The sequence below is a fragment of the Notamacropus eugenii genome, chromosome 3 (genome assembly GCF_028372415.1).
Source record: "Notamacropus eugenii isolate mMacEug1 chromosome 3, mMacEug1.pri_v2, whole genome shotgun sequence".
Taxonomy (NCBI): Eukaryota; Metazoa; Chordata; class Mammalia; order Diprotodontia; family Macropodidae; genus Notamacropus; species Notamacropus eugenii.
In genome coordinates this window covers 98,320,496-98,334,483 of record NC_092874.1, presented here as the reverse complement: position 1 = coordinate 98,334,483, position 13,988 = coordinate 98,320,496, and the positions used below count along the sequence as shown (strand labels likewise).

General features: G+C 37.5%; 1 protein-coding gene across 11 annotated transcripts in view; it reads right to left on the bottom strand.

The window, feature by feature from the left end:
* Positions 1-5,554: 5,554 nt before the first annotated feature.
* Positions 5,555-13,988, bottom strand: part of EZH2 (enhancer of zeste 2 polycomb repressive complex 2 subunit) — a 104,051-nt gene continuing 95,617 nt past the window's right edge. For 7 of the 11 annotated variants that reach the window (XM_072652420.1, XM_072652421.1, XM_072652422.1 and 4 more), the window contains 10 exons: positions 13,628-13,797; positions 13,223-13,317; positions 11,813-11,853; positions 11,159-11,284; positions 10,403-10,581; positions 8,256-8,351; positions 7,847-7,928; positions 6,991-7,071; positions 6,734-6,818; positions 5,555-5,872 (listed from right to left, as the gene is read on the bottom strand). In XM_072652420.1, coding sequence (XP_072508521.1) covers positions 5,812-5,872; positions 6,734-6,818; positions 6,991-7,071; positions 7,847-7,928; positions 8,256-8,351; positions 10,403-10,581; positions 11,159-11,284; positions 11,813-11,853; positions 13,223-13,317; positions 13,628-13,797 — 1,016 coding nt within the window. In that variant the 3' untranslated portion in view covers positions 5,555-5,811. The remainder of the gene's footprint in view (positions 5,873-6,733; positions 6,819-6,990; positions 7,072-7,846; positions 7,929-8,255; positions 8,352-10,402; positions 10,582-11,158; positions 11,285-11,812; positions 11,854-13,222; positions 13,318-13,627; positions 13,798-13,988) is intronic. The other 4 variants (XM_072652425.1, XM_072652426.1, XM_072652427.1 and 1 more) reach the window with 1 other exon arrangement.

Below are 13,988 nucleotides of genomic sequence, written 5' to 3'. Positions count from 1 at the left end.
TTTCTGTACAAGTCGCATTTGGTTTGTTGTTTTAAGTTTCACTACTTTCTATATGTAAATAAAAGGTATAATGATTATGCAAAATTTAACAATCTTATTATTCTCTTTCCTTCTAGTGCCCTTCTGCTGTCTGAAAAAGGTTACATCCTGTGGACTGAAAATTTAATGTTTTGATCCAGGCCACAATAATGGTTGCTTTATTAAGGTTTCTTTCTAAGATATTTCCATTCTTTCTCCCTTACCCCATCCAATCCCAATGCTGTCTTTATAAATGGGTATAGAGATCAGTTTCTCCTGACTAAATTTCATTTGTTCCCAAATAAGTTTGACCAACATCAAAGTAATGTCTCTCAAGTCCTCATTACATTTGTATTGATTTAGCTATATTGTGAGTCTAGCATATGCCCAAGGAAGGACTGGTTCCCGTCTAGCACCCCCTATTCCCCATTCCCATCCTGAATCTGCTCACATTATCCTTCCCTTTTGCAGCCTAAAGAAGGGGTGGAGGAAGAATTTTAATCCATTTGCTATTCTATAGGCTCAGCTTTGAATGTGGAATTCTAAGTTTTCTGTGTTCTTGTCTTTGAGCTTTGGTTTCTTCATCTGTTAAAAAGGAGATGATGCCTACCCTTTGTCACAAAGCTGTTGAATCAAATGGTAATGTAAAGTGTAAGGCTGTGTAAGTTATCTTTATGGTGGCATTTAGCTACCTCTGGCTTAAAGGAGGAGAGTCAGTAAGTATTGCCACGAGCCTGGAAACAGCCTGCTCACCTTATTTCATGCAACCTAAATCTTGATAAGTAGGCTCCCTAGTTTAGGAGCAGGCCTGAGTCCAGAAGACATGCTGCCTTTCTAACATGCAAATGCCTTGACCTAAGAGTGTGGCTCTGCATTGTTAGAGGGATTTTCTTCTTCTACTGGACCAGTAAGATCACTGATCTGGATGTAAAATTTTTTTTTGCTTTTCATAACATTGAATTTTGTGCAAGGAAAGGAATTAAGAAGGTTCCATTTCAAAGGCTAGTGTACAAGGGAAGAGAAAAGTACCCCATGCTCACTTTGAGAAGTTTCCTGCCGTCACTATTTTATTTCAGTCTTTAGTACAGAAGCACCTCTCTTAGATTTATCTCTTTTCTCTCTTTAGGAAGGAATGTGGTTTTTTTTTTTTAATGTAGATGACTGCCCTTTTATGGTTTTCAAATGGTAATGTTTTCTCAAATATTTAATCATACAAGATTAATGAGCCTTATGAATAATATGAAAATAACTGATTTAAGTATTTTGCTGACAGACTGTGAATTCCCACAGATGGCTAAGAGATTTTGTTAATTTAGGCATCAGCAGTGTGCTAAAGTACATGAGTAAATTAGAAGTAACAGTAACAATCCAAATACAACACACCTATTTTGTATGTTTCTTTGCAATGGGAAAGTGGAAGTTGATTAGGTTAATTTATAGAGGAAGGAAGACTTCCTCTGTCCTGAGCTGTTATCTCATCCTCCTTGTCAGACAGGAGATGACGACAGCTGATGGGTATTTTTCAGTGTCTTTCAAGTTAATGCAATGGCATTGAATAGCCTTGGATCATACTTGAGAAGAGAAACAGTAATGTTAATGTTTCTCTTTCAGCTAAATAATAATATTAATCTTAGCACCACCCTGTTACCCCTAGAAATTTTTGCTAAGGGCACAAGGATGAAAAAAGGTAAGCTGAAAAAAGGAGACCCAGCACCTGAGTCAGTCATTTAGAGCTCCCAGAGAGCCAAAGTGTGTTTAAAGAATTACATTTGGTAATTCTATTTCATGCGTCAGTGTTCAATGAGGCCATTTTGTTCGAAGTTCTTCCAAAGCAGCACCAGGAAGGATGATTTAAAGCCCTAGTGCCATTGGAAGAGATTGTGGAATCCCTTTTCATCACTAATTGTCAGCTACATTTGTTTCCTTTTAGTCCCACTGTACTTTACTAATCTGTTGAGATGGTTTTATTATTAAAGCCAAAGAACAAACTTGCCAAAGCAGAGCTCCAGACCCATCAAAGTGAGGAGCAGAATGCGTTGGATTGCATCTTTTTTACATTTAAAGTTCCATGCTCCATAAACCTATCCTGATCTCATGGTGCACTTGATGCGTACTCCTCTCACTGTTGAGTTCCTGTCCATCCCTTATTTAAGATGTCTTAACACCATTGTATGAATTCCCTCAAGTAAATTTCTGTGAAAACTTAGGCACTTAGCTATTAGTGGGAATTGTAACTTTTTCATTTCAGTTTCTTAAAGTACATTTGCAGTTTTGAACTGCTCAGTATTTGGTGGAGGATGGGAGAAGACACCGCATACCACAGTTATTTAGCATAGCAAAAAAAAAAGTTTGCTCAACATTATTTTATGAAATGTCAAGACTTCACTTAATTTAGCTATTTTCTTTTTATGTTTACTTAAAGCAAATTCTAAGTAAATAAAAACAAATATTCACAATAAGAAAACCAAGTAAGTGTTCAGAACTAGATATTGAGAAACCAGAAATATGACAGGTGAGCTCAATAATTTCATTACTATCACAATTACATTTTAATAGATTATTGTACGATATCTAAACAAATATTTTTTCCCTCTTCAGTGGGGAGGAAACAAAGGAGGATTCAAGCAGCATCCAAAGGTGGTGACGACCCAAACGGCCCATGAGCCTATTGAGTCTTCCTGCTTGCCACAAACCTTGTTAAGGAGTGAATCTATCCCTAATAAGGAAAAAATAAGCTTATGAGGAAGAAGCTTGGATTAAAAAAGCTACAAAGGTAAAATAATTTGGAAATTAACACTACCTAACGTTGGAGGGCAGCAAGAGAGGATGGGGCAGGAGGGGAAAGAAACAGGAACAATGTCACCAAGTTGCCTGAGAACTAAAGAGGATCCCAATTTGCCTAACTTGGAAAACACAAAATTGAATGGCCTGCCTATATTTGATTTTTTTTCTTGCTTTTGCCTCCTAAATACATGGACTGCACCAGTCCTATACCAGGTCATGGGCCTGTTTATATGAAGGGGGAGATGGACTAGATAAACTCCCAAGTTACCTTCTATTTTAAATCTTCCTTGAGTCTATGAATGTTCTGATAACATTTCCTTTTGAAAAAGCAGCTAAAGTAATCCCCAGGTATTTTTCTCATTTACTTGAATTCTCTGTATGAAGGCTTCACATATGCTGATCACTAAAACCAATTTCTGGTTTATATAGCCAAGTATGTAGTTTCAACTTAGCTTTATAAATTTCTGTTTATAAACTGAGCTGATTGATTAATATCATATAAAATTCCTGTCTGGGCAACCTAAAATCAACACATTCTTTTACTGCAGTCGTCTGAATTGTATAAATTGACTTTTGTGTAGAGGCATTATCGAATATCTTTGAAAGGAACTATGCAGAACATCTATATTATGTATTACATATTATATGTAAATATATAATTTTAGGAGTAGGTCACAACAGGATGTGTGTTATTATCTGCAATTTCTAAAAGGCAGGCACAGACGTTGCTAGTCTCCATATAAACGATTTGTCAAAATTGCTGGGAAAAATTTGGTTTGTTTGTGGAAGTTGGTTCTATGACAAATGTATTTGGATTGACCAAAGGCACATGCATAAAGTGATTTGCTAAATGAGTTTTCAAACCATTTGGTTTGGTTAGGATTTGGCATTCTTATTTATTAGAGGTGACAATGTAATCTTACTATCAAGTTTTAATCATTAAGGTCCTCTTTTCCCAGAAAGAAAAAAACTTTTAGACTCACCTTTTTCCCATATTTCATTTCAATTAATTATTTAATATCCCCTGACACTGCTGATGCTTTAAAAACTTGGGATGCAAAATATCAGGTCTTCTGAAAATATATCCACGAAAATTGTTGCCACAGGGACAAAATCATAAGGTTATCTGCAACATGCAGCAGCATTACCAGCCTTCTGACCCTTCTTCCAGCGTTTGATAAAGTTAGTTCCAAAAGATTAAGATTACTACAACAAACACATTCTAATTTAGACTGTAAAAAAAAATGTCTCTAAGCCATTTCCTTTTTATATAAGTCAATTTAGAATTAGATTTAAAAAGGAGAACTCAAGCTGATTCTCTTTAATGTTACTGCAGGCCAGGTGCATACAGGGCTTTCTCTCAGATGGTAACAGCTGCAGGGTATTTTTGACCACAAAGGCTATGCATGTGCAGCTATTGGATGAGGAGAAAAAAATTATACCTAACTTGCTATGCATTCAGAATACACCAGATGGTGCTCATAATTGTTTCCCACAATGTGAGGGAATTCAAGTTGGATTCTCTTGTCAAGTGAGGCTTTGATCCCTCCTCAACTAGAATACTTTCTCAGTTGTTTCAGGGGGAAGGACGGATAAGTTGGCTATTTGTCAGAACAAATGAAAGTACTGAGATGAGTTAAACAATATATAACTTAAATGTGGCTTGCAGCATGTGTAAGTGTTCATTTATGCTGTGGTGTTCAATCATTTATTAAGCATTATTAAGGCCTTTGTACCATATACTGAGATAACAGTCCTTGAGAAGCTCAGAATCTAATTGGGACAAGTATGTACAGTTATATACAAGATAACAGGAAATAATCCAAAGAGGCAAGGCACTAGAATTAAGAGTTGGGAAAAGATTTCTTATACAAGATGGGATCTTAATTGGGACTTAAAAGAAGCCAAGGAGGGCAATTAGCAGAGGAAAGGGGAGGGACATCCAGAGGGAGCCCAGAGTGTGTAAGAGGAGACACACTGGGAAGGAACAGATCAGGAAAGTCTTTGAACACCAGCTGATAATTGGGGGGGGGGGGGGATCCTTGAGGTTATTGAGGGAAAGGGATGATGACATAGTCCGAACTGCATTTTGAGAACATGACTTTACTACCTTTGTGGAAGATGGACTAGTGTAGGGAAGAGCCTTGAAATCTGGCTAGCAAAGTAGTACCAGTGTGAGGGCCTGCTCCAAGGCCGCATCAGAGAGAATCATGCATATGAGGTGCTGCAGGATGACTCCAAGGTTGTTAGCCTGGGGAATTGGAAGGATGTTGGGGGGCGGGGAGAAGAGTTGGACATACTGAGTTTCAATTTGCACATATTGGATGTCTGCTGGACATCCAGTTTGAGACTAACAGTCAGAAGACAGTCAGCTGGATGGTGGATCTGAAAACGATCACCATAGAGATGGTCACCACAGATGCTGATGATGAGGGAGAAACTCTGAACAGAGCCCCAGGACCCTTTTCCTAAGGGAAACAGCAAAACAAAGCTGTCAAAGTACCTTTGCTACCTTTGGAGAGAAGAGTTTCAGGTGAGTCCACCTGTCAGTTGGGGCTTTCCAAGCATTGTTGAGTACCCAGTGAACTTGAACAAAATGATTAAAGAGATGACTGACTCAATGCACTTGAAACAAGGGAAATCCAGGTTTGTAATTTAACTTTTTAACCATTTAACATTTTGGATTCAGGGGAAGACTAAAGAAAGAATTTCTTTCACTGGATAAAATTGTATGATAACTCAGCAACAAAGAGAAGTTCAAGTATCCTTTATTCAAGGTTGAAAAATGTACCACACTGCATTATTGCAAAAGTTCACTGGTACAAAACACTTTGCAGCTGGTGAGAAGGCAATAAAAAGTTGATTTTTAAACTCATTACTATAAATTACTCTTACAGTACTTTGCAAATTCAGAATTTCAAATTGCATTTTATTTTTCTAAAATTGCCCACAGTACTAGAAATTCCTGAAAATAAGGCAGCTGTTTTAAAGAGGAGGTAGCTGATGATATCAAGGGATTTCCATTTCTCGTTCAATGCCCACATACTTCAGGGCATCAGCCTGGCTATATCTGAAATAAAATCAGAAAAGAGTTATCTCTTGGCCCATATGGTGATAACCATATAAATATATGGTTTATATTAAATATAAAGTTGGACAGGATAAATAAACAGTGCAAAAACACAACAGAGCCACATTTGCATATTAGTAGGATGCAAGAACTACACTTAGATGCACCCACAATAATTTTAGGAATTGAGATAGAAAAGGTTGGGGTGGGGGGGAGAGACTTCTTAACCAAACAAACTTAGCTGAGCTAAGCTTTGCCTTTCCAGCAAATTCTACGAACTGGTAATACTGCCTATTTTAATTTGTCCTTTCCTCACTGTGCCTATGCCTTTTTATGTCAGGCCTTAAAAGGAATACATAGTGAAAGTGAGGACTCTGGACTAGAATCCTTGATCCTTTTAAGATCGTTCTTATTCAATCTGAAATGAAGAGATAGGAATGCCTAAAAGAACATGAACCCAAAAAACTACGCACCATATGTTCTTATCTCCTCAGCCTACATACATTGTGTGTATCCAGGGATCCTGCTCCTAATTTCTATAAACCCCAGGAGTTTGGTTCACTGATCAGTCTTCAAAAATCAAAATGATTTCACTTCAACATTTTGAATCATAAATTATTATTCACTTGCTTTAAAAAAAAAAAAAAAAAAAAAAAAACTTTTGTTACTCTTCCCACCCAGATCTATTTTGTTGCCTTTCTCTGCTGGGGCTTCAAAAATTGGCTGAGCAGTCACGGATAATTTCTTCCAAGCACCCCCGAGTCAGAACAAAAAGAAATGAAAGAAAGCTCTGTGTACTATTAGCTCAGGTTTCATTAGGAAAAACCCAACGCTCACGCTAGAAATATGCATTTTACCAACCTGTAGTCAAAAAACAGCTCTTCACCAGTCTGGATGGCTCTCTTAGCAAAAATACCTATCCTGTGATCACCGTTAACCATCATAACTGGAAAAAGACACACAGACCCAAGTCAGCGAGCAGTTAGTATGGGAATAGCACAGCCACAGGATGGTTAATATGACTCTTATACACATTAAACATTTGATTGACAACTACTCCTGGGCATATAAATCTCTGCAGCCCAACTGACTTAGCATCTGACTTGGGTGACACCTACCTTTTGCATAGCAGTTGGGATTTACTGAATGATTTGCAAAACGAATTTTGTTACCCTTGCGGGTTGCATCCACCACAAAATCTAGAAAAGATAAATAAGTTTAAAACAATTTTTCTTCAACAAATAATTTTAAATGCACAAGATGCTCTTCGCACATGAAAGCATTAAACAAATTCTTCCTCCTTTCAGGATTGTACCAAACTCTTGAATGTCTCAGGCCCTTAAAACCCAACATTGAAATGTGCTTAGAATGCCAGAATTCAGAGGGGCAGCACAGGAGACTCAGCTTGGACTCTTTCAGCTTTTTCTCAACTATAAAATGATGTAACCTCAGGATTGTTTTGAGGATAAAATGAGATAATTTAATTACGACACTAAGTTACCCTGGGCAGATCACTTAATCCTGATTCCCTATCCCCTGTCCCTCCATATATAAAGTATTAATTGTAAAAGACAAGGTGGCCTATTAGCCACCTTGATTTTTCTTGGCTAATATAATTTTCATATAAGATCCCTCTAACAAATTTAACAGTGTCTTTCCTGCCCTGGAGGTACCTCCTGATCCCCCATTTCAGACCTACATCTTTTGGGCAGCATGAAAAGAAAGGCATTCTTCCAGTGCCTTTCTTCTGTTCTCTGTTCCTCACACAGGAAGATACTGTCTTCAACCCTCTTCAACTTCAAGTACCATCTTGTACTGACTTCCCTCCTCCCTCCCAAATAACCTTGAGTACATTTGTATCATAATAGAAGGGTACTTGTATCCCCAGCGTCTGTGGCATGTAGCTGGCACCTAGTCAAGCTTAAAGAATATTGAAAATCCAACAGAAGAGTTACATTATGCGACTAAACGTACCATTATTCAAGTTGAAGAGAAAGCTGCACATGTACTTATCATAAACCTTTCCTCTTCTGTCTGCCTCATCCTGAGAAATAATCTAAAAGGAAAGACATAGATAAGATCACCTAAGTTCTTTTCATAGAGTTATAGGCTGACACTGGGGGGTGGGGTGCTTTATCTTGTAACCCCACAATTTTTCCCTACTTATCTTTGCTACCAGGGTGCTAACATGGTAGCATCTTACCCCTGGACTGTATTTAATTTGACAGTGATGCCTTTTGGCTTGAAATGGTACTGAAACCTTGAACGCTGGTGTTTATAGGAACAAAACACTCCACAAGCCTAAAAGTGACTTAATAATATGTAATAAGGAAAGGTATGGACTTCATCCTTGCCATAAAACTAATTTATGGACTTGCCTTACCTCACCACAGTATTCAGAGATGAACTCATTCTTTTGCACAGGATCTTTGATGAAAATTCCCCAACCTGCCACATCAGATGGTGCCAGCAGTAAATGCTAAAGAGGAAACCAGAGCCTTATAATCAAAATTACAAGGAAAGCTCAAATGCCTTGAACAGGACATGATAATTATTATCCTCCAAATCAGAGAGTAAGAAATAAGCACTCCAAATTAAGGCATGGAATAGAAGGAGAAGGAATGACCAAGCTTGATAATTACAAAATGACAAAGTTGAGCGTGAATCCATGTAATGGAGAGGTCAGGTCCTGCAGTGCTCCACTGACCCCTCAGAAGCAAAACAGACAGGCTCACCTGACATCAATCTTCTCTGGCTACCTCAATACCAAGTGGTATTTTTCTTTAACTTTCCTCTATCAGAGGAAAGTCCAATAGAAATATAAATATAAAAAAATTACAAAAAGTGTTGGAAGAAACTAAATTTGATAGAACTATTTTTCTAGTACAGCAATAAAAATGGAGAACAATAAAGGCAATATGAATACAAAGATGGACAGGTTTTATTTTTTTCAAAATTATTTATACAACAAAGGTCACATGCTGGAGAAAATATTCCTTGTAGTTTGGGAGCTATTCCAAGTAAGCTACTAAAATTGCTCTGTCACCAGTGGTTTTGCCTAAATCCAATCATTTGCCTAAAATGTTCCAGTTGGATCCAAGCTGCTGTCACGTATTCTTCTGCCCTAAATCAGGAACTTGTCACAGTGGTGAAGCCAGTTCAGTTTCAGTAACAGTTTCAGAGCAGTTTTTAAAGGTATAAGATATATAGGATTATGAAAGAAATTAATTATTGAAATTTTTTTTAAGTTCGTTGAGAGGTTAAGTGCACCTATCCTAAATTCAAAATGACTAAAACAGAACTGGCTTCCCTTTCTCTTGCTAGATTTTCTAATGAATGTATCACAATTCCCCTAGTTCTTATAAACGCCTTCCAATATTGAGCCAATTATTCTTGTCCTATGCAGTCATTTTGTTAAATTTGATCCTCCATCTCTACTGTCAACAGCACAGTATCTACAAGAACAGAACTAGCATCCTGGCAATCCAAGACGTATAGTACAATTTCAAAGAATTTCCTATATCTGTTTCTACCTAGCTTTTCTTTTCTAATGTTTTAACACCTATATTTGAATACTGATGGATCTTCCTGCCAAGCTAAACACCAATGAATTTGCCTAAACTATCATGTAACACTCACCTACTGGAGAAACAATAACTCCTCAAGAGAGCAAATTCAGATTTTGGTAGGCTGGGCCAAATACTTATTCCTACCAGCTCTGTGGCTCAATTCCTAGAGAAGGCCATCTGATCAACTGATGCCTCCATCTCCTGCAATTAGTATACTTAGTAGGTGCTTATTAAGTGCTAGTTGATCAAAAGTAAACTGAGTTTAGTAAAATTTAAGTGAAATTTATCCCCTCTCCTGAGAGCTGAGCTATCTTAGGAGGAGTGTGCAAGTACACAAATACCACTAAATCCATGAAAGGTAAAATTAGAGACTTTAGAAATTGAATGCATTATAGCTGTTCTGAAGGCCAACCACCTTAGAAACCTAACGCTGCCAAGTGACTATGTGGTATAATAAACTAAATGAACAAATCTGTCATAACCTGAAAAACCTGCTCAAAGCCATCAGAGCCCCCAAAATCACCCAATAAGTAGTGTTATTTTCCCCAACTTTAACTTTTTCAGTAATTTCAACATAAATGGATAATAATGGCTCAGGAATTCACAAATGCAAACTAATAAGGCAGAATGACAGTAATTGCTCCTTAAGTCAGGACATTGTAAATACAACTAGGAAGTTCCTATGCTAAGATAACCAAATTCCTCTTTCTAATAAACGTAAATAAAGATACAAAGTGGCAATTATTTACTTGAATTTCTTCTGCTCCACAATTCCCTCTTCTAGAGAATAACACTACCTACATGTAGTTTCCAAATCTAAGGGGAAAGGAAGATCAAACTGACCATAAGGATTAAGTTTTTTAAAGGAAGGCACACACCATGGCTGCTCTTCCAAGTGTGTTACTTTTCACACACGTAATATTTTTTAAAAAGCCAATGTGATAAGGAGAATGACACCTACCTTTTTGGATCCCCTCTGAATGCTGCAGTTCTTGCAGGACACATTTTTACTATCCCAGTGATCAGCAGCCCCACAAGTCAGACAGAGGTCTGGATCACACTCTCGGACAGCCAGATAGCAGGGGCACTGTTTAGTGTTGCATTGTGCTTTACAGCGGCACCCAGGGAATCGGTTTTGGCCTTCAGAAAGGGCAGGAAAAGGAGAGAGGTATGTTAGTACAGAACAAGAATTAGTTCTCTATTAATTGCTCCACAGAAAATTTCTTTATTAGGAACTATTTATGTATGTGGCTCCACAAAATGTTTATGTTAATTCTTTGCCCTAAAAGAATACATTTTAAAATTCTAAAGACAAATAAAAGTCATTCCTTCACAATCACATCTGAATGTTTAATTATCTTGTGGTTTGTTTGTTGTTTTTTTCTGGATGCCCCTAACACTATACCAGCTTTATTATGATCTCTGCTTTAAATGGTTAAGGGAGAGGAGGGAAAAAAAAAAAGAAAGGCCCCTTCTTTCAAGACAGGTTTGCCCAGCATGCAAAATGGCTTTAGAAGCTCAATGTTCCTTAAGTGAGATTTTCCTGAAGATGACCTCATGAGTAAAGTAAAAAAGTGTAAAAATACATACTTTTATTAAAAATTAGCACTCAATAAATATTTGTTGAATGAATGCTTCAAATTTTCTTACTAAAAAACGTATTTGATGCTCATCCTATTACAATGGGCATGACAGTGCACAAGGATAACATACTTACATTCTGAGCTACACTGACAAAACTTCTCACAAAAGTTTTGAGCAATCACGCATGGGCAAGAACTGTCACAAGGCTGACGTGGATGATCACAGGGTTGATAGTTGTAAACATGGTTAGAGGAGCCATCTGAATAAAGATATTAGTATGAAAAGCAATTGAGCCAGGGAACTGCAAAACTATTATGTATAATTATCAAGTGGAAATCTTCCCTCTATCCTCTGCAGCTTAGCTGGATTTTCTTTACTGTATTTACAACGTTACACGTATTCCTGTTTACAAAGTGATGGCAAAAATTAGGAAATGTTAATATTTCCCAACCCCCATGAACTCAGAAGCATTAATTGTCCACCACATCTCAGCCATTTTTCCAAAGCCATTTCCCTTTAACACAAACACTACCTCTCTCCATCCCATTAGTTTAGATTATGGGAAATACAATAGTGTAGTATCTAAAGGATTATAACTTTAGCTCTCTCAATTTTTGTTTTCTTTAATAAACAGCAATATCCTAAACCCTGATAGTGTGACTATCCATTTACTACATGTCAGTTCGTTGTGGCACAACAGACTCCCCATGGTGAGGCCCTAAAAACAATTAAAAACCGAAGTAGAAATGCTTAAAGTAAGGATAAAGTTAAATGGAAAGATGCTAACCCTTTTTCAGTTGTATCTTTCTGCAATGTGCAGCCCACAACCTGCAAAAACACAAAAAAAAAACACAACACAAACACAAGAAAGTTGACAGGATACTCCTCCTTTGCTGGAGCTGGGGAGTTACAATTCTGACTACAAACCCCACACAAAATTACTGAAATGGAAATTCTCTGTGTAACCAGACTAGCAAGTGTTCATAGGAGAGTCATCTACCACCTAGGTTAGTGCTATCTGATCAAAACGGTTCTTAAGACAAGCTGACGCTGAAAACATTTTACAGAAAATTAAACCCACATTCCACTGTGCAACTTTAAGGGGAAAAAAACCAACAGATCACTTCTGTAACATCCTATAACAGCCTGAGATTTCCCAGTTGTTTCACACATTTTCCACTGAGCTGGCTAATCTTAGCCGGGGGGGGGGGGGGGGGGGTGTTGTCTTGACCCCATGTGAGGTTAAGGTGCATTGCACCTGATCAGCACTTTCCTTCTCATAGCTCTGCCATCTTGTATGTTCTCCCATCTCCATCACTATCAATCATCAGAGTGAACTATGGTGAGGACCCTCTCCAAAAATGTGCTGCCATCTGCTCTGGGCTAAATTCCTGCTGGCGAAAGCTTATGAATTCAAGTTCTTGCATACTGAATTATGTTGGCCCTATGGTTTTTTTTTTTTTTGGGGGGGGGGGGTTGGGAGGGGGATTAAAACAAACCAGTGTAAACATAGCAAGGTTGGCTGCTCACTCTGATTAGGCTTTTTTTTTTTTTTTTTTGATTCTTCAGATACCCTAGGTTAAAAGCCATTTCTTATAACAGCATACTCATGTTGAAAAATTTCACTTGTTTTTCACCACTATCATATCCCACATAGTCTATATCTTAGAAGTTAGCACGAACCGTTCAGTTTTAAAGGAGATTAGCCAATTAAAGCAAACCAGTACCATACTTCCCGGTGGTATTTACCATGGAGAGAATTCAGAGCCCTCAAATGAAAAATTGAGCTTAATCTCATTGAGGGACTGATACATATTAAATACATTATGAAGCCTCAACTGCCTTTAACATATAAATAATAGTACTCAGTAGGGAAGCTGAACCAAAAATTTTTCATTTTACCCAAAATAAGCAGTGTGACAAAACACACTTTTCAGTCTATTAATGTCAGTCCACTTTGTGTTTTCAAAAAGTTCACTGAGAAAAGTCATTTATCACACTTCTCAATCCTAAGTCTGACAGTCTACCTGTTGATTTTATAAAAATAATTGTATATGTGGCAGCAAAAAGCAACTGCCATAAGCAGCTGGTACTAGAGACTTTGAGAAGCCAGAAGCTCTTTACACTCCTGCCCAGAAAGATAAAGGGTACTGAACCTGTTTCCTACAGTTTTAAAACTACGATGTAACGCACTTACCGGTGTTTCCTTTTTTTCTTCCTTGGAGGCGTATCAACATCCTCAGCAGGAACTGGAGCTATAATACTAGATTCCTTTACTCTAAACTCATAGACCTGGCAAGAGACAGCAGTTAAATGGCCATGAGGCAAGTCTTATTTAAGCAGTTTGTTCCTGGGGTGGCTGTCGTGCTATCACAGCTATGTCAGAACTCTAAAATTTTATACATTTAAATCTATACATAGTTTTCATTTTCCTGCACCTAGCCTTAAAGTATACACTTCGATAACACTTAAATTTAAAAGTTGCCATTTTTCAGGACTCTTAAAATAATCAAGGTTAACAGTAAATATTCTTTTAGGTGAAGGCAATGACCTGCTTGGGAAAATTGTACATTTATTAATGATTTCCATCTGATATTCTTACCTGTCTACATGTTTTGGTCCCAATCAACCTAGCAATGGCACAAAAATTATCATAGTAAGTGCCAATAAGAACTCTGAACATTGAGGCTTCAGCACCACTCCATTCCACATTCTCAGGAGGTTCAATATTTGGCTTCATTTTTATTGGTGTTTGACACCTGGAGTTTGCCTCTGCAAAACCAAGATTACATATAAAACACTAAGTCATTTGACTATATGCACCCTGTCAGTAATGCAGTGGGATAAAATTATGTTTAAAAACAAAAAGCTAAGTAAAAGAATGTGTTCCTCCTCAACTTTCTGAAACTAAGTTATATAGGATCAGTTATTCTTGGTTCTCAGTTGCAATGGAGTGGCCAGTA